Source organism: Humulus lupulus, chromosome 1, assembly GCF_963169125.1.
Source record: "Humulus lupulus chromosome 1, drHumLupu1.1, whole genome shotgun sequence".
NCBI classification, from domain to species: domain Eukaryota; kingdom Viridiplantae; phylum Streptophyta; class Magnoliopsida; order Rosales; family Cannabaceae; genus Humulus; species Humulus lupulus.
The window spans coordinates 298,536,014-298,558,335 of NC_084793.1; the positions used below are offsets into that span (position 1 = coordinate 298,536,014).

At 33.2% G+C, this 22,322-nt stretch overlaps 1 protein-coding gene across 1 annotated transcript; it reads left to right on the forward strand.

The window, feature by feature from the left end:
- The first annotated feature begins 228 nt into the window (after positions 1–228).
- On the forward strand, positions 229–2,882 carry LOC133811372 (salicylic acid-binding protein 2-like). The gene is made up of 3 exons (XM_062246167.1): positions 229–686; positions 2,169–2,306; positions 2,411–2,882. Exons 1-3 carry the CDS (start codon positions 312–314, stop codon positions 2,690–2,692), a joined length of 795 nt encoding a protein of 264 aa, XP_062102151.1. The 5' UTR covers positions 229–311; the 3' UTR covers positions 2,693–2,882.
- Positions 2,883–22,322: the final 19,440 nt, after the last annotated feature.

The following is a 22,322-nucleotide window of genomic DNA, read 5'->3' on the forward strand; positions in this document are numbered from 1 at the left end:
CACAAGATTCCAAAAGGACAAACAAAATAAAAAACGATTATTGTACAAAAAATATACTATTATATTAATAACAAAAAAATATATATTTAAAATAATAACAAAAACTCTATATGTACAAAAATAATACTATTATATTAATTAATTTAACAACTACTTTATATTACTACATAAATCAAATATAGCTGGTATTAATTAATCAATAATTGTTCAAAGTCTATATAAAGGAAGACTTAGTATGGTCTCTCATTCAATTAATAAGGCTAGAGATAGAGAAAAAGAATAATAAGAAGAAGAAGAAGAAGAAGAATAAAATGGGAGAAAGCAAAGTTGATAAGCACTACTTCGTTGTGGTCCATGGGGCGTGCCACGGAGCATGGAGCTGGTACAAGCTGAAGCCGCTGCTGGAGGCGGCCGGCCACCGTGTGACGGCGGTTGATCTGGCGGCTTCCGGCATCAACATGAAGAGTATTAAAGATGTGCACTCAATGTTGGACTATTCTCAGCCACTGTTGGAGCTTTTGGCGTCTCTTGATCCGGAAGAGAAGGTGGTCCTCGTCGGCCATAGCCTTGGAGGCCTCAACCTAGCCATGGCTATGGAGAATTTCCCTCAAAAAATTGCCGTCGCCGTTTTCTTGACGGCGTTTATGCCGGACACCGTTAATCAGCCGTCGTATGTTCTAGAACAGGTAACCTACGTATATTTTTTTTGTATGAAAATAAATATTGATAAGAAATTTGGTTTGACTTATATTGGCTCAATAATATATAAAAAATACTTATAACATTAATAATTTATTTAAATCATTTCTCTCGTTGATCTATGTATGAATACATTTTACATGAGTATAAGAGAATGAGAGAAGACATGCAACTTATCAAGATAAGATTTTTAGTCAACATAGATCACAATTACTATATCTATATCTTCTTGTATTTTTCTCAATTTTATTTGATCTATTATCGTAATAATAATAATAATAATTAATTATTCTATTTTTTGGTTGAGAATTACTTAGCTTGTGAGAGTTACAATTTCTTTTTCTGGTTGGACAAAAATAATAAATAGTTGACTTAATGGATACCATTAAAAACTGATAAGACCGCTTTCCACTTTGAAAAGCATTCCATTTTCCTAATGAATAATATTAAGACCCTCTTATACTTTACACTCAAATATTATAATAATGTTTCCATGTTTTAAATCACATAGGAAACTATATATTAGATCCAATTAAAATTTTAGTGCTTATTAAATAATAAATTAATAGTATTAAATCTAATGTTTCTAGCATTATCTTACTAATGATTGAAATTTTAATTTTATTGTTTATGAGCTTGGTAGATCGTGGATGATACGCTTCTAAACTCACCAATGTTGTTTTTTTTTTTTCTTATTAGATTAATAATTAAAGGAATAATATATTATCAGTAACTTTTAATTTTATAACATAATGCTATTTTAATTATCTTTATTTTGTAAAAATGTTTTAATTATCTTTATTACAATTTTTAAAATATGTACCTATTTGTTTCTTTAAAAAAATGAAAATTGTATTTGAGTAGTGTTCTATTTAGATCATTTTCGAGCTGTTATTTTTGTTGGAATATCAAACTTTACGTGTTGTGTTATAGCTATTCTTTGAACAAGAAATGAAAAATTGGGACAACTAATTAGGTTTGGTAGTAGTAGTTATTTATTCCAATTTTAACACTGAAAAACAATAAAAGTAAACTCAGCAGGTCAACTCTAATTATGCAATTTTGTCACTACATCAAACCATGTTTATAAATAGGGTTTTTAAATAGTTGTATTTATTAAATTTATAAATAGTAATAATTAATTTCGTATTTTTACATTTGTAAACAAAAAAATTATTATAATTTTACCCTCTCAATTCATCATAAATTCATAAAATATAGTTCTTAATTTTTCATCAGTATATTAACATGCATACTCTTTACAAAAAAAATTATAAGAACCTATTTATTAAAAACTTAATATGAGAATAACTTTTCTAATTTGTGAAAACTCAAAGGGATAAATATGCTAATAATAATCTTTATATATATTATAGTAAAAAGTGTTTTAGATACGTACAAGGCATGCACACACGGGTGATATAATTAAATTATTTTACATATAACATATTTTTCTTGTATACGTAAAGTATTGCGAAAGGGCCCCACCAGGTGCATGGCTAGACACACAGTTTGGGTCATTTGAGACTCCTGAAGGATCACTATCATCAATGTTTTTTGGTCCAAAATTTATTTCGAACAAGCTCTATCAACTCACCCCAAAAGAGGTACATTAATTAATTAATATATCTATATTTATATAGTACTTTTTCTTATTTTCTTTTATTACGTATTATTATTAGCTAATATTGTTTAAAAAAATTGTATATAGGATTTTGAATTGGCTATGGCTTTGGCAAGGCCATCGTCACTGTTCATTGAAGACTTGTCCAAAGCAAAGAAATTATCTAAAAACTCATATGGGTCAGTTCCTCGGGTTTTTGCCATTTGTGACCAAGATTTGGGAATACCATTGGAATTTCAGCAATGGATGATCCAAAACGGTGGCGTTTCGGACGTCATGGAGATTCAAGGCGCGGATCATATGCCAATGTTTTCGAAGCCAAAAGAAACTTGTGATGTTTTGGTCAAGATTGCATCTAAATTTGCTTAGAATTAATGAACTTGTTTTCATCATCAGCTGTGATTTTCTTAACTTTTAACAATAAAAAAGTACTTACTTGGAAATTAAAAGTCACGACCTAATGGGCATTTGTGTTAATTAGGTATATATATTAATGTTGTGATTTGCATGCTTTGTTCTGCAAAATCAAATAAAGTATTTGAAATACAAGATTAATGAACTTCTCTAATTTCTAATTAATTAGTAGTTGTTAACTATGTTTAATTATGAAAATGTTCTGGTTATATAGAGATAATTTGGATATTCAGGGATGAATAATACTCAACCCAACTAGAGACTAAGGTTGTATTTCATTATATAGGAAATTTACAAATAATGGGAGCTAATGAGCTCATTACACGCGGTCTAGGGAATGAAAAAATCCTAACATAAATATTCTCTAACAAGCTCTATGACAGTTGTGATGGGACCACATAATATTCAAGAACAATCATTGAGTGATTGTAGCCTACGATGTAGGTGCACATGATATCATTTCACTACAAAAAACGGCACTTTTTAAAGTGAGGTTTTGCGCCGGCAAAACCCAGGTAGTTATTGCCCACGCAATTTTCTGCCAGCAAAGGATCGCGATGTACCCCGTCGCTAATTTAACTTTTGCCGACGCAAATGTAATGCGCCGGCAATTGTATCTTTTGGCGACGAAAAAATGCGCCGGCAAAAATAAAGATGCGCCGACAAAAAATTTTGTCACGTTGTTGTGGAAAACTCTTTTAGTGGCGCAAAAATGCGCCGGCAAAAGTTGACTCTTTTAGTGGCGCATTTTTGCGCCGGGAAATGTGTATATATGCAGTGAGGATTGAAACTTTTGCCGACGTAATTTTGCGCCGGTAAAAGTATTTTTTAAATAATATTTTTGATTAAATTACTAATTTTATTTTCAATATATTAATATTAATTAATAATTTTCGATTTTAATAAATTAATAATTATTTAATTTTTTAGTAATATTATTTAATTAGAAATAAAATTAAAATTAAAATTTTATAAATAAATAAAATTACAACTATTAATATTTATTGTCTCCACCAAACATGAAAATATAAAAGTAGTTTAGTAAAATAAATATCTCATAAATTATACTTTAAATAAATAAATAAAAAGTTCTACAAATGAGTACTGCCCGCCTCATCATCCTCACCCCCGTCAGCATCATCGTCCTCGTCCAGATCCTGGTCTGGTAAGTCAACAGTAAAACCAGGAGCCAATTCACCAACCTGCTTCAACAAAGCACTGAGCAGGAGATCTTGACGCCGTTGACAACTCTCAAGTATAGTATTATGATTTTTTAGGTTCTGATTTTCTAGCATAATGTCCTCAGTTCGCTGCAAAAGGCTGTCCATTTCAGGTGGAAATTGCCCGGACATTTGAGAAGTTGACGAAGATGCTGCCCTCTTTGCGCCAATTGCCTTCAACCTAGGCAACCCCCCCAAACCCTTTCTTATAACGCGAGCGGGGTCCAAGGACATCCGTGACAATATCCATATCAGACGGGAACTGACCGTCGACATTATCGCCGACACAAGAAGCAGCAGATGATACAGGGGTCGTACTCTGCGATGCTCGATGCTCGGTCATCTCAGTCTGCACAATAAAAAGCACGTATCTCAAATTCCAATATAACATTATTTGAAAACCTAACTTATAAATTTTTAATATAACAACATATAAAATAGAACTTTATGCATTGCTGATATCGCGTGTCTTGACATCCCCTCTCAAACGAATGGGTGAAGGCTTTACACCAAGTTTGGATATCATTAGTCTGAAAGTTGAGAGTGTGATAGACCTTTGGTCAAGCAATCTGCTAGTTGGTTTGCTGATGGGATATACTGTTGCGGATTTTATAGCTACGCAAGTGCACGTATCGCAATTTAGTAATAATCTTGGTAAAACCAAGTATCTTCCTCAAGTACTGAACCCCCAATTACCAGTCAATTAATCTTTTTTTTCTTTCTATTTGGTCGATTAGACTTTTGATTCTTGTAGACCAAGCAAAAGAAAATATACAATGTAGAAACAATAATTAAAGATTAAATAAAATAATGAGTAATAACAAAACCTTAGATTAAAGCAATGCAAGAGTAAATGGGGCGTTTAATCTCATCAACTATCCTCCTTATTAATCCCTAATACAGATTATCAAATTCTTCTTATTTCTACTTCTTTCAATTAACAAGTTGACAAAAGTAGTTCATAATCATATTATGAATTATAAACTCAACCTGGGTGAAAATTCCCTATATTTCTATGGCAAATTTAATCACAAAGATTGCATTAACCGCAACAACTCACAGAGATAGTTGCACAATTAATCTAGATACTCTCGTTCCAAATTAGAATTGTGTCCTAAACAACCAAAATAATTTCAAATCGCACTTTTCAGATTTTGATTCAAAACATACAGATAATGACTATAAACACAGATTGTAAGGAATTGAAATGAAGATGAAGAAGAGATGAAAATTGCATTAGTTCATAATAAGAATTCAAGTGATTCAACTAATAGCCCTAAACTGAAATTAGTTCATAATTGTCATTCTAATCACAAAGAAATTTAAAAGTAACATAAAGAAACAAATGAAAAATAAGCAGTTAAGAATTCTCCAAGCTTTCTTCAACCACCAAGACTCTCCCCCTCTATATGCCTTCTTTTTCGATCTTTCTTTTCTTCATAAAACCTAATTTTTTCAATTTTAGGAGAGGCGGGCCGCGGCTCAACTCGTACCATGTCGCGACCCGTGTCAAAATTTCTGGGATTCAGCTCTGCTATGCCGCGGCTCTCCTTAGCCATGCCGCGGCTCAAGTCTCTCCTCTGAAACAATGGTTCTATTTAGAGGGTTGGCCGCAGCTCCAAAGCACTCATGCCGCGACTCTTAGGACATTTCTCAACTCATGCATTTTTAAGCCCGAAAAATCACCAATGCCTCTAAATCACGTTGAGATCCATCCTTTGTCAAAAATATCATCGAAGCTTGGATATTTCTTCTCTTTTTGAACCTTTTTTCCTCCAAATACTCAAATCTTTCTTTTATTCACAAAAACTTTAAAACAAACAAACAAAAGCATAAACCCGCACTAAATGAAAGGAAAAAGCCATAAAAGATTACCTAAAATACCACCTAACCATGACAAAAACTAGACTCAACATGTACTGAACTTCCAGCTCCTTCCTTAGCACCTTGTCTCTCACGAAATGCACATCAATTTCGATGTGTTTGGTTCGAGCGTGATAAACAGGGTTAGATGCTAATGCTCACTTTGCAGCAAAGGGAAATTTGAACTCCTTGAGTAACGATTCTATCCACGTTATTTCTACAGCAACATGAGCCAAGGCTCTATATTCAGATTTAGCACTGGATTTTGACAACACAGGTTGTTTCTTAGATGACCATGACACAAGAGAATCACCAAAATTGACGCAATAGCCAGAAATCTATTTGCAGTCGTCGGGACATTAATCCCAATCTGCAACAGAATACCTTGTCACACTACAAGAAAAATTGCTTTCAATAAGACCAAAAATATATTATTAAATGCATACAATAACAGTAACGACCCAAAATCACTAATAAGGCTTAAGGGCCTTGATTAGTGTGTCGGGAGGGCACGATTGGTTTATGTGTGAATTAAATAGTTTAATGCATGATTATGTGATAAGCATACTTGTATGAATATATGAATATATATGAAATGCATGTCTACGAGTATTAGTATGCATGTAGGCCCCGTTTAGCTTAAAGGGGTATATCTGTAAATTTAGCCCGTTGAGGGCATAAATGTGATTATATGTCATAACTATGAGGACCACATTATTATGTGGGTATATCTGCAACATGAGACTTGAGGTGATCCTAGGGAGCCAGTTAGCGGGAAGCCACGACGGGACCTAATACTTGACTTGGGGCAAGTCAAGGGGTGTTTCGGGTATTATATGGTTATTTGGGTTATCGGGTTATGGAAATAAATAATTGGAGATATATTTGAGGTTAGGAAGCTTAGGTGGGAATACTGGGGAATTTTACCATTTTGCCCTCGGGGACGTTTTTGGTACCCCAAGCCTCAGGATTAACTTAATTGCTTAAGGATAGACTAAGTAAAGCTCAGGAAGTGGTAGAATAAAGGCTAAACCAACCCTTCTCTCTCTTCTCTCACTCTCTCAAGGGGAAACTACAGAGAAACTAAGGAAAACTTGGTTGGAACTCAGTGAATTGAGTGGAGGTTTTGGAAGATTAGCTTAGGGTAAGCATCAAGAGTTAAGGTAAGTTCTTAGATTTATCTTTGGTGGCTAAATTATGTGAATATGGCTGGGTTCTAAAGTGTTTATGGGTTTTTGGCATTAAAGGTTGAATTAAGGCAGAAAGCTTGGGAGTTTGCTCCGTAAGTGTTTAGAGGATTGATTCTTCACTGAAGGTAAGCTTCAATTCATGATATAGTGTTTGAATACTGGGTTTTTCTGACTGGTTTTGGTGTTCTTGAGCTTGTGGTTGTCGAAGATTGAAATGTTGTTTTGATGAGTTTCTAGGCTAGGTTTATGCTGGGTTGTGTTGCTGAAATCATGTTAGAATGTTGTAATAATAGGATTATATCATTGAGATGGTTATGGGTGGTTTTGAGTGAAGTTCGAGTGTTAAAAATGGTGGTTTTTCTGGGTTCGAAGGGGTCAGGTCCCGGCTCGGTTCTTGTTGTGCCGCGACCCTCTGAAGCTGATGGATGCTGGAGAAGGAGGGCGGGCCGCGACATGGGGAAGGCTGAGTCGTGGCCCGTGTCTATTTTTGGGCGAGGTTGAGCCTCTGGTTGGGGGCATGCCGTGTCATAGGAAGCTTGAGCTGCGGCCCTTAAGGCATTTTTGCCCTTTTGGAGTTTTTAAGTGCGGGAACCTAACCTAGGGTGCTCGGGATTGATCCCACTACTGTGTTTGGTAGAATTTGAAGTCCCGGAGGCTAGAACTTTATTCAGAAACCTTTTTACAATTATTAATGGTATCCCTTATCTTGGTTGTGGCTAGGTATAAACTAGGGCTCGGGAAACGAATCGTGCTCAAGAGGCGTCTCTCGTAATCAACACACTTGGAAATTAAAGGAAAGAAAACTGCACCCGGTTGTGAATTGATAATGGGACTAAGGGTTCCCTGTTTTCTATGCTTTATGAAGGATGGTATCATGCCATGTGAATAATAAATAAACGGCCTAAGAGTGTCGGAGTTTACATTGGTGCACAGGGCGCGGCTCAACCACTGGTAGCTGAGGACAGCTTAATATTCACTGAGCTTGGTTTAAGAAGACCGGAGTCAGTGGGGTAAACAGAGGGTACAACCTAAGGGCGTCGACCTTGATTATCATGTGATTTGGTTATTATTGTTGATTGAGGAATTTGTCATGCTGAATAGCTGGGTAATGGTTTGTAGATTCTCTGGTTATGTCTATGGAATATATGGTTAATGTGGATTGATAAGTGTATGAACATGCTTAAAGAGTTATTTAATTGTTATCATTGTTTGTGATAAGATGTCATGTTTTCTTGCTAGGCCTTGGCTCACGGGTGCTACGTGGTGCAAGTAAAGGCAAGGGTAAGCTTGATCAGCCCTGATTCGGAGAGCTCTAAAGGCAAAATGTACATGACCAGCTGCTCGGCCGCCATGGTTGAGGAAGAGACAGGAACAGGAGGACCATAAATGTTTGTTTTGCCCTTAGAGTGGCTAGCAGTTGTTTATGCTTTGATATTTTGTAAACTGACTTTCAAACGCTGTTTCTTATGAGATCCCTTGTATAAAACATTAAATTATATAAAATGTATCTTTTATGACTAAAACCTTTAACCCTAGTTCATTAATGGTTTTAGTGACACGTTTTTAACTAAATGACTTAATTAGCAAGTCCTGCACCTTTATAAATACACAGTGTAACGTTCTTGGTTACCCAGGGCGTTACAACTTGGTATCAGAGCGTCATAGGTTTAAGGGTTCCTAAAGACCGGCTGTACATGTACATTCGCTGCTAGAGACTAGCTCGATTCAGGGTTTTGTAATGTGAATATGTGCTTATATGCTTATGTGCTTGGAAAGAGTTATGATTGTTGGTGTCTATTGGATTAATAGGAAGCATGAGATACTGATAGGGCCTAGCCCTTGACTGCTGTGTGATAATATTGAGGCATGCTTATTAGTATTGTTGTGCATGTAAATGAATATCTAAACGATTAACTGTATAATGTGTATTTATGGATGAGTGTATGGATGGATGTCTATATCTTAATTGTTGTGTGGTGATGTCGGGGCATGCTTATTAGCATTGTTGATGCATGTGGATAGATGCTTATGTCTTGATTGCTTATGATTGATTATGTTCCATTGGTGGATTTTGGAAAGCTTTTACCCTGCCATTATGGTCTGATTGCCGAGTCGTTGATTGCCGATTAACTTGGATAGCTATGCGTCCAAGGAAATCTACGTGACTAGCTGATGGACCCAAAACGGGTATGTTTTAAAAATTTATACTCGCAAGCGCACGAATCGTATATGGAATATAGTGTTCGTGTAAGCACGAGATCGAACCCAAAGGAGTTGTCTAAAATCGAAAAGAAAACTATTTTAAACCAAAATTAACAAATTCTAACCTAGCCCCAAAGATTGATGAGATTTTTGTATAATAAAAATAAAATAAAAGATAATAATAAAGATGTTAAAGACAATATATATACTTAAATTAATAATTTTAAACAAGATAGTAAAAGAAAGATAATTTAGATAATAGAATCCACAAAATATAAGTTCAATAATATTTAAAAGTACATTGATTCCCATGTTTTAGTAATAGTAGAAATTAATCAAACCATCACTTATTCAAATTAGATATTCAATTTAAGCACAAGTTTTTATAAAAATATAGGATCTATCTTCACTTTTTAAAAAAAATTATAATTTCAAAGCATTTAGTGTAAATCAATCTAATGAAATAACAAATAAATCAATGAACATTATTTATAAGGCAATACATAATATTTTTGTTCTAAGCATGGATGTGTACAATTTAATGACACATCTTACACAAAGAATATTATGTTTTTGCACTAATGAAGAACAAAGTGTAAACACTACAAGAAATAAGCTCTTTGCCGGCGCAATTCGGAATTGCGCCGGCAAAAATTACTTTCACCGGCGCATTTGGTGAATTGCGCCGGCAAAAATCAACCCTTTTACCGGCGCAATTCGAGGTTGCACCGGCAAAGGTGTTGGTTTTAAAAAATGGCAGCACTTTTGCCGGCGCAACCCCGAATTGCGCCGGCAAAAGTGCCATCATATTTTCAAAATAAACCCACAAACTTTTGCCGGCGCATTTCACCTAACGCGCCGGCAAAATTCAAACGTGTTTTTTTAAATTTTCACACATTTCAAAGAAGGTAGGTGGGCATACTTTTGTTGGCGCGTTTCGTTGCGCCGGCAAAAGTCGTAATAAGTAAAACGACACCGTTTTGTGGTAGGGTTTTTAAAATACTTTTGCCGGCGCAACGAAACGCGCCGGCAAAAGTCATAACGATAATACCCAGCCGTGAGCCTCCTTCTTCCCCATTTCAGTTCTATTTTTCAGAAATAAAGCTTCTCTCTCTCTCCTTTGTGATAATCACTCCGACCACCGTGAGCCATAATCCCACCGTGGCTCAACTCATTTTGTGAAACTTCTCTCTCAAGGTTAGTAAATCAAATGAGAAATTTTTTAACATTTTTGGATTTTTTTCTCTATATTTTGTTTTGTAATTGTAATTTTTTTGTTATTCTCTCCCTATAAACAGTTGTGTTGTAGCTCCTCTCGGTGAAACAAGTCCAAAAAGGTTAGTTTATATATATATATATATTTATATATGTTTATATATATATATTTCGTTTTATATATATATTTATTTCGGTTTATATATATATCTGATTATATATATATTAATTTATATATATCAGTTTATATATATATATGTATATATTTATATATATCTGTTTATATATATGTATATATTTATATATCCGAATATATATATATGTATAATTAAATTTGTCTTTTTTTTTTATATATATGTATATATGTTTGTTTATGGATATATGTTTATGTATATCTGTAAATGTGTGTGTATATATGTTTATTTAATGTTAAATTTTTTTAGAAAATTGATTAATATACATGTATGTGTGTGATATTTGGTATTATAATTATATTTTTCTGTTAAAAAAATAAATAAATATGTGTAGTTTTATAAAAATGAGATTAATAATAAAAAAGAAAATATGATTTTAGTATTTATTAAAAAAAAATTGATTTGAGTATGTATATTTTTTAATTTTAATGCTTAATATGTATATTAAAAAATAGATTAGATTATGTATATTAAAAAAATATATATTATATTTTTTATATTAAATATTATTTGTTTATAAATATTTACTAAATAAATTGTTTTGATGTTACTGATATAAAATGATATAAAAAGATTTGATATATGTTATTAATCTTGGTTTATGTTGTGCATGTTATGAGAATGTTCTGTATATTGCTCTAGGAATATTCTGGTTATATATGTGTTTAATTTGTAGGTTTTTCAATTTTTGGGATAGTTTGAAATATAGTCGTTATGCTGCCCAAATTTTGTTGGAGTTAGTAAAATTAATAAAAGTTTAATAATTAATTAAATAAAAAATTTAAGTATAATTAAAAATTCATCAAAAAAATAATTTTAACTATAATTTAAATAAAATAAAATTACCAATCATAATAATTAATAATTAATTTTAACATTAATATTAGATGTTTTGTAATTGAAAAAGTTAAAAATATAAATGATTTAATAAAATATAAATATAATAAAATTGTTATTGATTAAGTAAATAATCCAATACAAATTGAACAATTTAATAAAAAATTACAAAATGAAATTAATGTATATTTAAATTAAAAGTAATAAATAAGTAAATGTTAAAGTAGACTAGTCAACGGACACGTGGCACTACATGATTGGTCTACATTGTTATTATTCTTAAAATAATTTTTAATTTATTTTTTAATTTAACAAAAAATAAAATTTACATTTTTTAAAAAAAAATTCAAATTTTTTTTCAACTTAAGATTAAGTATGAAAAATACATTTTTTAAAATTTAATTTTATATTGTTAATATCCTCAAATTTTTAATTTATTATTATTATTATTAAAATCTTCCTATTTATCATTTTGTCTACTTTTTTTCAATTAAAGATTAAGTAATTTTGTTTAAAATCTAAGCAATAATTTAAGATTAAATATTTTTTTTACTTAATCCTAAATAATTGATTAAAAGCAACAAATTTGATTTTTGTTTGTAAAAAATGAAAAAAAAATTATTTTTTGTTACCTTTAAATTGGAAAACAATAAATTGGATTTTTAAAAAAAAATAAAAAATAAAAAATGATTTTTTTTATGAAAAATTATTTAAAATAATAATAATAATGTGTACCAATCATGTGGTGCCACGTGTCATTTAAGTGTTAGTAAGTTGTAAGTTTGAGTAATTTAGCCGCAAATATCTCTATAAATAATTATTTTTGTCAGGGATATGATATTATTATCAGTTAGTGATAATTAGGGAGACAAACAGTCATGAAATACTTTGATTATCATTTCCCTCATTTTAAGACAATTATTAATATTTTCTTAATTATTTCGCTTAAAGATGGCGAGCGACAGGAGCTAGATGAGTGCGAGGAATCGTTGGTCTCTGGAGTATAGAAATGGTGTTAAGGAGTTCTTCGATATCGCCAAAAATCAGTTGAACGATCGGGGTTTGGTTTGCTGTCTGTGCAAGAAATGTGGGAATGTTAAGTTCCAGCCTATAAAAGCAATTTCGATGCATTTATTCAACAATGGCATCGTACAATCCTACAAAGTGTGGCATTACCATGGAGAGGCGCTTCCGTCGCCACCAACTGTGGTACGAGATCATGATAGAGATGAGATAGCGGATATCCTGGAGGATGTTTACGCTGAAGATGACATTCCCGCTGGAAACTATAATGATCCTCCCCAAGATGATCCTCAACATCGCGACAAGTATGACAATTTATTTAAGGAGATGTCAAGTGAATTGTACCCGGGTTGCCGAAAGTATTCTGCATTGAACTTCTTGGTGAAGCTGATGCATCTCAAAGTTATTAACAAGTGCAGCAATCATTACTTTGATGGTTTGCTGGAATTGTTAGTCGACGCTATGCCTGACGGAACAATTTTACCTAAGTCTAACTATGAGGCGAAGGTAAAGTTGCGGAGTATTGGATTGGGATATGAGTCCATCGATGCTTGCAAGCATGACTGTGCACTGTTTTGGAAGGAGAATGCGAATTTGGAATTCTGTCCAATTTGTGGTGAGTATCGCTGGCAAGATAATCGTGGGAACGGGAAGAAAGTGGCCCATAAGGTCATGCGGTACTTTCCGTTGACGCCGAGATTGAAAAGGCTGTACAGTTCCAGATATACTGCAGAGGATATGAGATGGCACTATTCTAAAAGGCCAAGGGAAGATGGTGTGATGAGGCACCCCGCTGACAGTAAGGCGTGGAATTACCTTGATGAGTTGTACCCATCTTTCGCAGCCGAACCTCGAAATGTTAGGCTTGGGTTGGCTACAGATGGTTTCAATCATTTTGGGAACATGAGCAACTCTTACAGCATGTGGCCTGTGATACTTGTCCCATACAACTTGCCGCCGTGGAAGTGCATGAAACCACAATCATTAATGTTGTCTATTCTAATTCCAGGTCCTTCTTCACCTGGAAAAGATATCGATGTCTATATGAGACCTTTGGTTGACGAGTTGAAGGAGTTATGGGTGAATGGTGTCGAGACACGAGATGCATACAATAGTACCTTGTTCAATATGCGTGCAGCAATCTTGTGGACCATTAACGACTACCCAGCTTATGCTATGATGTCTGGGTGGAGCACAAAAGGGTACAAGGCGTGTCCCACATGCAATGAAGAAACTTCCTCTGTAGGGATTAGAAGTAAAATTGCATACATTGGCCATAGGAGGTTTCTTGATATGGATCATGAATGGAGGAGCAAACGAGCACTATTCGACGGTAACAAGGAACTCAGGCCACCACCGAAAGATTACTCCGGTGATGATGTGTTGAAGCAATTAGAGAATTTGCTGATTAGACATTCTGGGAAACACAAAGAATTTGGTGGTGTGAAACGCAAAAGGGCTCCGATTGAACTTAATTGGTCGAAGAAGAGCATATTTTTCGAGCTTGGTTATTGGAAGGAGTTATTGTTGAGGCATAATTTGGACGTAATGCACATTGAGAAGAATGTTTGCGACAGTGTCTTGGGAACTTTGTTGAACTTAGAGGGAAAATTTAAAGACACTGACAAGGCAAGACTTGATCTAGAAGACATGAAAATTAGGGAAAAACTCCACCTCCGCAAAGAGGGAAACAAGTGGAAGAAACCACACGCCAGTTACACCCTCAGTGTCCCGGAGCGTCGAGTTTTCTGTGAATTTGTGAAGTCAGTTGAATTCCCGGACGGTTTTGCTACAAACCTTTCGAAGAATGTCAATGTCAATGATGGCGAGATAACTGGGCTGAAATCACATGATTGCCACGTGTTGTTTCAGCAGTTGTTGCCCGCCGCAATTAGGTCGTTTTTTGTTCCTGAAGTTCGGAAGCCAATTATTGAGTTGTGCGGTTTTTTCAAAAAACTTTGTGCACGGACTTTGAATGTGAAAGACCTTGAGAAGATGGAGACAGACATTATCACCATTTTATGCAAGTTGGAAATGATATTTCCTCCAGCATTTTTTGACATTATGGTGCATTTGGTTTTGCATCTTCCGAAAGAGGCAACTCTTGGCGGTCCCGTGCACTTTAGGTGGATGTATCCCATTGAGCGTTCGATGGCAGTTTATAAATAGTATGTAAGAAATCGTGCACGTCCGGAAGGTTCAATCGTAGAAGCTTACGTGGTGAACGAGGCTTTAACCTTTTGCTCAATGTACCTGCGGGGGGTTGAGACTCGATTCAATCGACCTGAGAGGAGTGACGATCGCGTTGAATCTCAACCAAATCGGGAATATTCTATTTATAAGGCTGTTGGTCGTCCATTTGGTAAGAAATCAAGTATGCTCCTCAATCCGCAGTTAAAGCAAAAGGCTGAGTGGTATATCTTGAACAATTGTGCCGAAATTAAGGAGTACCTTAGGTGTGTTTTCTAGTATTTTTTCAATAATGATGTTTGGTTTATATACCGAGTAAATGCCAAAATCATAATATTGTTGTTCATTTGTAGTGAGCATATGGATGAATTAAGAGGACGGGGGGCTCGAATCTTGAAGTTCAACAAGAAACTGATTTTCCTCAGTGGTTCAAAGAAAGAGTATGTATATTAGTCAATTCTTTTCTGAAACCCCACTTAATCAATCCAAAACTAACTTTCAATGTTAATGTTGATAGGTGAACGGTTTGCATGAGTCAACACCTACTGAAGTAAATAATGAATTGTATGCTCTCGCAAACAAATCAAGCGGCACCGTGTATTCATATCCAGGGATGATAGTGAATGGTGTGAAATTTGTGACTCATGGTCGTGATATGAAGCTTAAAACACAAAATTGCAGTGTAATGGTGCCAAGTGAGGAAGGAGTGAACTACTATGGAGTTTTGGAAGAAGTAATTGAATTGTCCTACTTGATGGGTTACAGTGTTGTCCTATTCAAGTGTAGATGGTTCAATACAAGTAGAATTAAAGTGGAATCCAATTTTACGAGCGTATATGTGAAAGAAGAATGTTATAAAGATGATCCTTTCGTTCTCGCATCTCAAGCGAAGTTGGTGTATTATCTTCGAGATGTGAAAAATGGGAATGATTGGAGGCTTGTTAATGAATACATTCCGAGGAATGTATGGGATTTCTCAAATTCCGATGTTGATGATACTAAGACCACAAATGATAAACCAATATTGCAAGAAGTTAATTCTTCTTCATTTCAGTTGTGGGTAGAACTTCCAATTTTTGATAATCTTCAGTATGATCGGGTTGATGTCAATGCCATTGAAGTGTACAACGTCGATGATTTGGTTGGCGAAGGTTCAGATGAATTTGTTGTCGATGATGAAGTTGAATTTGAAGACGACATGTTGGCCGAGTATGAAGACGATGAGGATGACGATAATGTTCTAGTTGATAGTGATAGTGATAGTGATGTTTGTAATGATGTTGTAGTTAGTGATGATGAGGACAGTGATATGTAATTTAAACAAGTGTATGTAACTTTTTATTTAATTCAATGAAAACTTTATTTATTATCATTAATTAATGATAGTATCAGATATAGGTACACAGGCACCTATTGGATGCTTTGGGGATAGTCAATGTATTCATGTACTGGTACTCATTTTTTCAATATATTTGATGAAATATTTTGAAAAAATGGGTAGTCGCACATGTCTGCTTACTATCTCCAAGGGATCCACTAGGTCGGAATAGGGTAGGTTGGGAAAGACAATAAGTAATAAAATGTTAATTCAATAACAAAAAACAATAGTGATGCACCTAGTGGATGCCTTGGGGATAGTCAATGTATTCATGTCCTGGTACTCATTTTTTCAAGATATTTGATGAAATATCTTGAAAAAATAGGTATTAGCACATGTCTGCTTACTATCTCCAAGGGATCCACTAGGTCGGAATAGGGTAGGTTGGGAAAGACAATAAGTAATAAAATGTTAATTTTATAACAAAAAACAATGGTGATGCACCTAGTGGATGCCTTGGGGATAATTAATGTATTCATGTAGTGGTTCTCATTTTTTCAAGATGTTTGAGAAACATCTTGAAGAAATGAGAATGACTACATGACTGCTTACTATCTCCAAGGGATCCACTAGGTCGGAATAGGGTATGTTGGGAAAGACAATAAGTAATAAAATATTAATTTTATAACAAAAAATAATAGTGATGCACCTAGTGGATGCCTTGGGGATAGCCAATGTATTCATGTACTGCTCCTCATTTTTTTTTAAATGTTTGAGAAACATTTTAAAAAACTGAGGAGAAGTACATGACTCCTTACTATCTCCAAGGGATCCACTAGGTCGGAATAGGGTAGGTTTGGAAATACCATAATGAATAAATGTTAATTTTATAACAAAAAACAACAGACATACATAATTTGAATTAGTTAATTAATGAATATTTTAATGTAGAATGGCCGAAACAAGTAATGACACAGGTGGTGGCTCCAAGAGAGGCAGGGGAGCTTATTACGGTGCCAATATCGAGAAGGAGCTGGCCATCAAAAAAGTTAGTCATTTGAAAGTAGAGTTTGATGAAGAAACTGGAAAAGCTATTCAAAAGTACGGCAAGTGGTTCAACAATTCCATGGCTCGTTATTTGCTTAGCACCGTACCCCCAACTACACTAGCTTGGGAACAAGTAAAACCAGCTGATATCGAAGTTATTCGAAAGAGACTATCTGTAAGCATTTTTTAAACCTTTAATAACTCATTATTAAATATTTTGTCTATCTTCATAATATTTTAACAAATTCCAATTTTAATTGTGATTTTAGGAAAAATTCATTTATCCAGAAGACAATCCAATAATCAACGATGCCATGGTAAGACAAATGCAAAAACATCTGACTGATTGGCGCCACACGATGAAGAAACACTGGGTAGATGTTGGAGGAGAGGTGGACAATGAGAGAGCGAAGTCAAAACCTTTTGTGTCGATTACTTCTTCTGATTGGGCAATTTTGTGTGATTTTTGGGCTTCTGATTCTCACCAGGTATGCCGTAGATTTTACATTAATTTTTAATTATAAAATTACAATTTAGATTAATGAGTACTGTTTTCTTTTTGAAGCATATATCGAAGAAAAATAAAGAAGCTCGAGCTAAAATGACCATACCAGGAGGACACGGTTCCAAATCTATCGTTGCCCATGTTTATGATCACGTAAATTATAATAACCTATATCCTTACATTTATGAAAATATTATAAATGTCACAATGTTTAAATAATTTGCTTTTTTAGATGGACCCATCTACTGGCCAGCTCCCGAGCATGATCGACACATTCGAGCACCTCCACAAGAAGAAGGATAATTGGATTAGTGATGCAGCGGTGACAAAACATGTAAGTTGCATAACCTTAACTAATTTATGATCATTTAACTTAAAAAAAGTTTAGTAAGTAATTAATAAATATTAATTATTAATTGGTTGTTGTCAATTAGTAATTAATTATTAATTAAATTTTTAACAATGAAATCTTTATAATCTATGTGTCAATATTTTTATGATTAATGATTGTGGACTAAGATAAAAAAAGAATGTAACTAATGTTGTCCCCGTATCAGGGAGCTTGCGGGCTAAAGTAAATTTGGTCATGAAAATCCATTACTGAATGAGAGACATGCAAATGTAGTTGATATATATGTTTGGAGACATAAATTCCCCATTAATGGAATTAACTGCACTTACTGTATATATCAACAACATCTTCATGACTGTCATTCAGATATGGATTTTCATGACCAAATTTACTTTAGCCCACTTGCTCCCTGATATGGGAACAAAATTAATTACATTATTTTTCAATCACTGGTCTGCAGTCATTAATGATAGGATGTTGGCAGATAGATAATAAAGTTCTATTTTATATGTTGTTATATTAAAAATTTATAAGTTAGGTTTTCAAATAATGTTATATTGGAATTCGAAATACGTGCTTTTTATTGTGCAGAATGAGATGACCGAGCGTCGAGCATTGTAGAGTACGGCCCCTGTATCATCTGCTGCTTCTTGTGTCGGCGATAATGTCGACGGTCATTTCCCGCCTGATATGGATATTGTCACGGATGTCCTTGGACCCCGCTCGCGTTATAAGAAAGGGTTTGGGGGGTTGCCTAGGTTGAAGGCAATTGGCGCAAAGAGGGCAGCATCTTCGTCAACTTCTCAAATGTCCGAGCAATTGCCACTTGAAATGGACAGTCTTTTCAAGCGAACTGAGGACATTATGCTAAAAAATCAGAACCTAAAAAAGCATAATACTAAACTTGAGAGTCGTCAACGACGTCAAGATCTCCTGCTCAGTGCTTTGTTGAAGCAGGTTGGTGAATTGGCTCCTGGTTTTACTGTTGACTTACCAGACCAGGATTCGGACGAGGACGATGATGCTGACGGGGGCGGGAATGATGAGGCGGGCAGTACTCATTTGTAGAACTTTTTTTCTATTTATTTAAAGTTTAATTTATGAGACATTTATTTTACTAAATTACTTTTATATTTTCATGTTTGGTGGAGAGAATAAATATTAATAGTTGTAATTTTTTATTTATTTATTTATAAAATTTTAATTTTATTTCTAATTAAATAATATTAAAAAATTAAATAATTATTAATATATTAAAATTGAAAATTATTAATTAATATTAATACATTGAAAATAATATTAGTAATTTAATCAAAATTATTATTTTAAAAATACTTTTACCGGCGCAAATTTACGTCGGCAAAAAGTTTCAATCTTAACTTCACATATACACATTTCCCGGCGCAAAAATGCCCCACTAAAAAAGTCAACTTTTGCCGGCGCATTATTGCGCCGCTAAAAGTGTTTTCCACAACATCGTCACAAAACTTTTTACCGGCGTATCCTTATTTTTACCGGCATATTTTTTCGTCCCCAAAAAAGATCATTACCGGCGCATTACATTTGCGTCGGAAAAAGTGAAATTAGCGACGGAGATACGACGCGATTCTTTGCCGGGGCAAAATTGCGTCGGCAAAAACTCCCTGGGTTTTGCCGGCGCAAAACCATACTTTTGCCGGCGCAAATTTGCGCATGCAAAAGTCCCATTTTTTGTAGTGAAATATGTTCTAACAATCTAAAGTACAAGATATTTAAGATGAAAGAAAATATTTGAAGAAGAAAATCCATAAATTTTATTGCACAAATTGGGAAATCAACATACAAAATAAATACTATCTAGTTACATATTGTTTCATCATCACCTTAATAATCTTAAAAAGATTAGAAACTCATAACTAGAATAGAAATTACAAACATAAATAGGAAAATTTGGAGGAGAAACCCCCAAAATTTTCCTATAAAAACTCATAGAAAAATGACCAAAAAGATGAAGAGAATAGAGAGGTCTTGAAAGTGTAGAACTTGTGTAGTGTAACCTCCAAAATTAAGCACACTCAAATGGTCTTGAAAATTCCCTATTTATAGCCAAAATGAAAGTATTAAAATAATCAATTTAAATTAATTAAATTGATTAAATTAATAATAATATGGAAAATAGGGGTAAATTATAGGGTGTAATGATGATTTTTGGGTAAAATGTGTAGAAAAGTTTGGGTAAAAAATTGGTATTTTTGGACAATGGGGACAAGGGGACAATATATATTTTTGTTGGGCTCAAAAAATGGGAAAACACTACAACAAAAAAGGTCATTTGTGTCAGTTTATAATTGTCACAATTGATTTTTTGTGTCAGTTTGATATGTGACGCAATTGCCCATGACGCGAACCAGAGTGTCATTTGTGTCAGTGGGGCACTGCCACAAATGTTAAAAATGAGTATTTTTTGCGTTAGTTGGGCACTGTCACATAAAGTATTAACCAGGGAAATTGCAAATGTTTATGCCAATTTCCCTGGCCTATTTTGATAAAAAAAAATCAGCACCAGAAATAGAAAAACAGCAGTATAAACAGAAAAACAACAGTATAATTTTTTTAAAACATTTATCTAGAGTTAACATTAGTGATCAAAACTATAAAAGTAATTCAGATATCAAAGTTAATATATGTACTCTTGTGTGTTCTAAATTTCTAAGTATTAAACCTACTTAAACTAAAATTTCCTCACTAACTTTCTCATTTGCTAATTGAGATACGCCATAATTGATTCAGTCCACTCATCCCATATCTCTTTGATTTCGTCAGCTGAATATGGACTCGTATTCGTAAACTAATTAGAAAATATTTAAAATAATAAGTTATTAATCATCCAAATAAAATCATGAACGATAGTTTAAATGAAAATTAAAAAGTAAAACAATACCTCATTTTTCAAGTAGGCCTTCGGTCTAGGCTATGAAATCAAGTCTCTAGCAAATTTCATAATGTAAAAGCCATACTCGATTGGTCCAGTCTGGTTTCGACACTATTACAATATAGTTATCCAAAGTTAAGTATTATATTTAGTAAGTTATTATAATAGAAATATGTCAAAAAGTTGAATACGATAAGTAATATAATTTACTTACCTTAGGAGCACAAACTTTTAGATTGATTGACTCTTTTAGTCTTCGGTATGTATCATATTGATCTAATGCCCTGCACACAATATTAATATTTACCCATATTATGAGTTTGAAATAAAATCATAAATTAATTAAGTAATATGAAAAACTTACATGATACTTATCTCCTTGATTTCCGGACGGAAATGTGAGTTTACAGGATCCAAAGCTTGATCTCACCAATACCTACTCAAATATAACAATAAACAAAAAAATAATAAAAAAGTTAACAAAATATAAAGAAAAATATGTTAAAGCTATATTGTAACTAAATAAACAATAAAATGCTTAAATAAAATAAATAATTTGTTATATGTACTCATTTATATACTTAAACTCGAAATAATTTTTTTTTTAAATTAACAAATTACATAAATAAAAACCGACTATAAATATCCTAACTAAATCAATAATAAAATATAACTTAAAAAAACAAACAATTTTAATATATACCTATTTAACCAATTAAACCCAAAATTTAAAACGTTAACAAAATATAAACAAAAATTTACTAATAATAATCAAACTAAACAATCAATAAAATGAAACTTATACAAAATATATACATTAATATATATATGTATATACTCATTTACATAAGTAAATTCAAAATTAAATAAAATTTTAAAAAAAGTTATTAAAAAATAAATAAATTATAATAAAAAATTCTAAAAAAATAAAATATTAAAATGCAAAGTTTAAACCTAAAACAATTTCATAATCATTAATATAAAACTATCTAAAAATAAAAAATCCGAAATATAGTTAATTTATAAAAAAAAATCACAAAAATTAAATTTAAATCATAAAAATTAATAAAATTACACTTACTTGTGGTAATTGAGTAATGTGGGTTCTTGAAGTAGAAAACCGCAAAAAACCAATAAAGATTATGGGTTTTCAAACTATAATCTTAAAAAAAACAAGATCTATACAAAAAATTAAAAAAAAAAACTATATATAAGCTTCATAAACATATATAAATCATTATTTTGACATTAAAATTGAAAAAAAAAAAGATAAAAACGTACCTAAAAGAGTAGAAGTTGGTTAGGGCGCCGCTGGTTTGTGAAGGAATCATTTCTGAAAATTTTTGAGGAAAATGGGGTCTCGGTTGGGACGATGAGGGTTTTGGTGAAAACGTGGGCCAGTTGCGTCAGTGGCTCACTGACGCCGTTAACGACCCGTTTGCGTCAGTGGAGCACTAACGCAAACGGTCCCATTAAACAGCGTCAGCGTATGTTATGGCACAATTGGACCCTCATTTG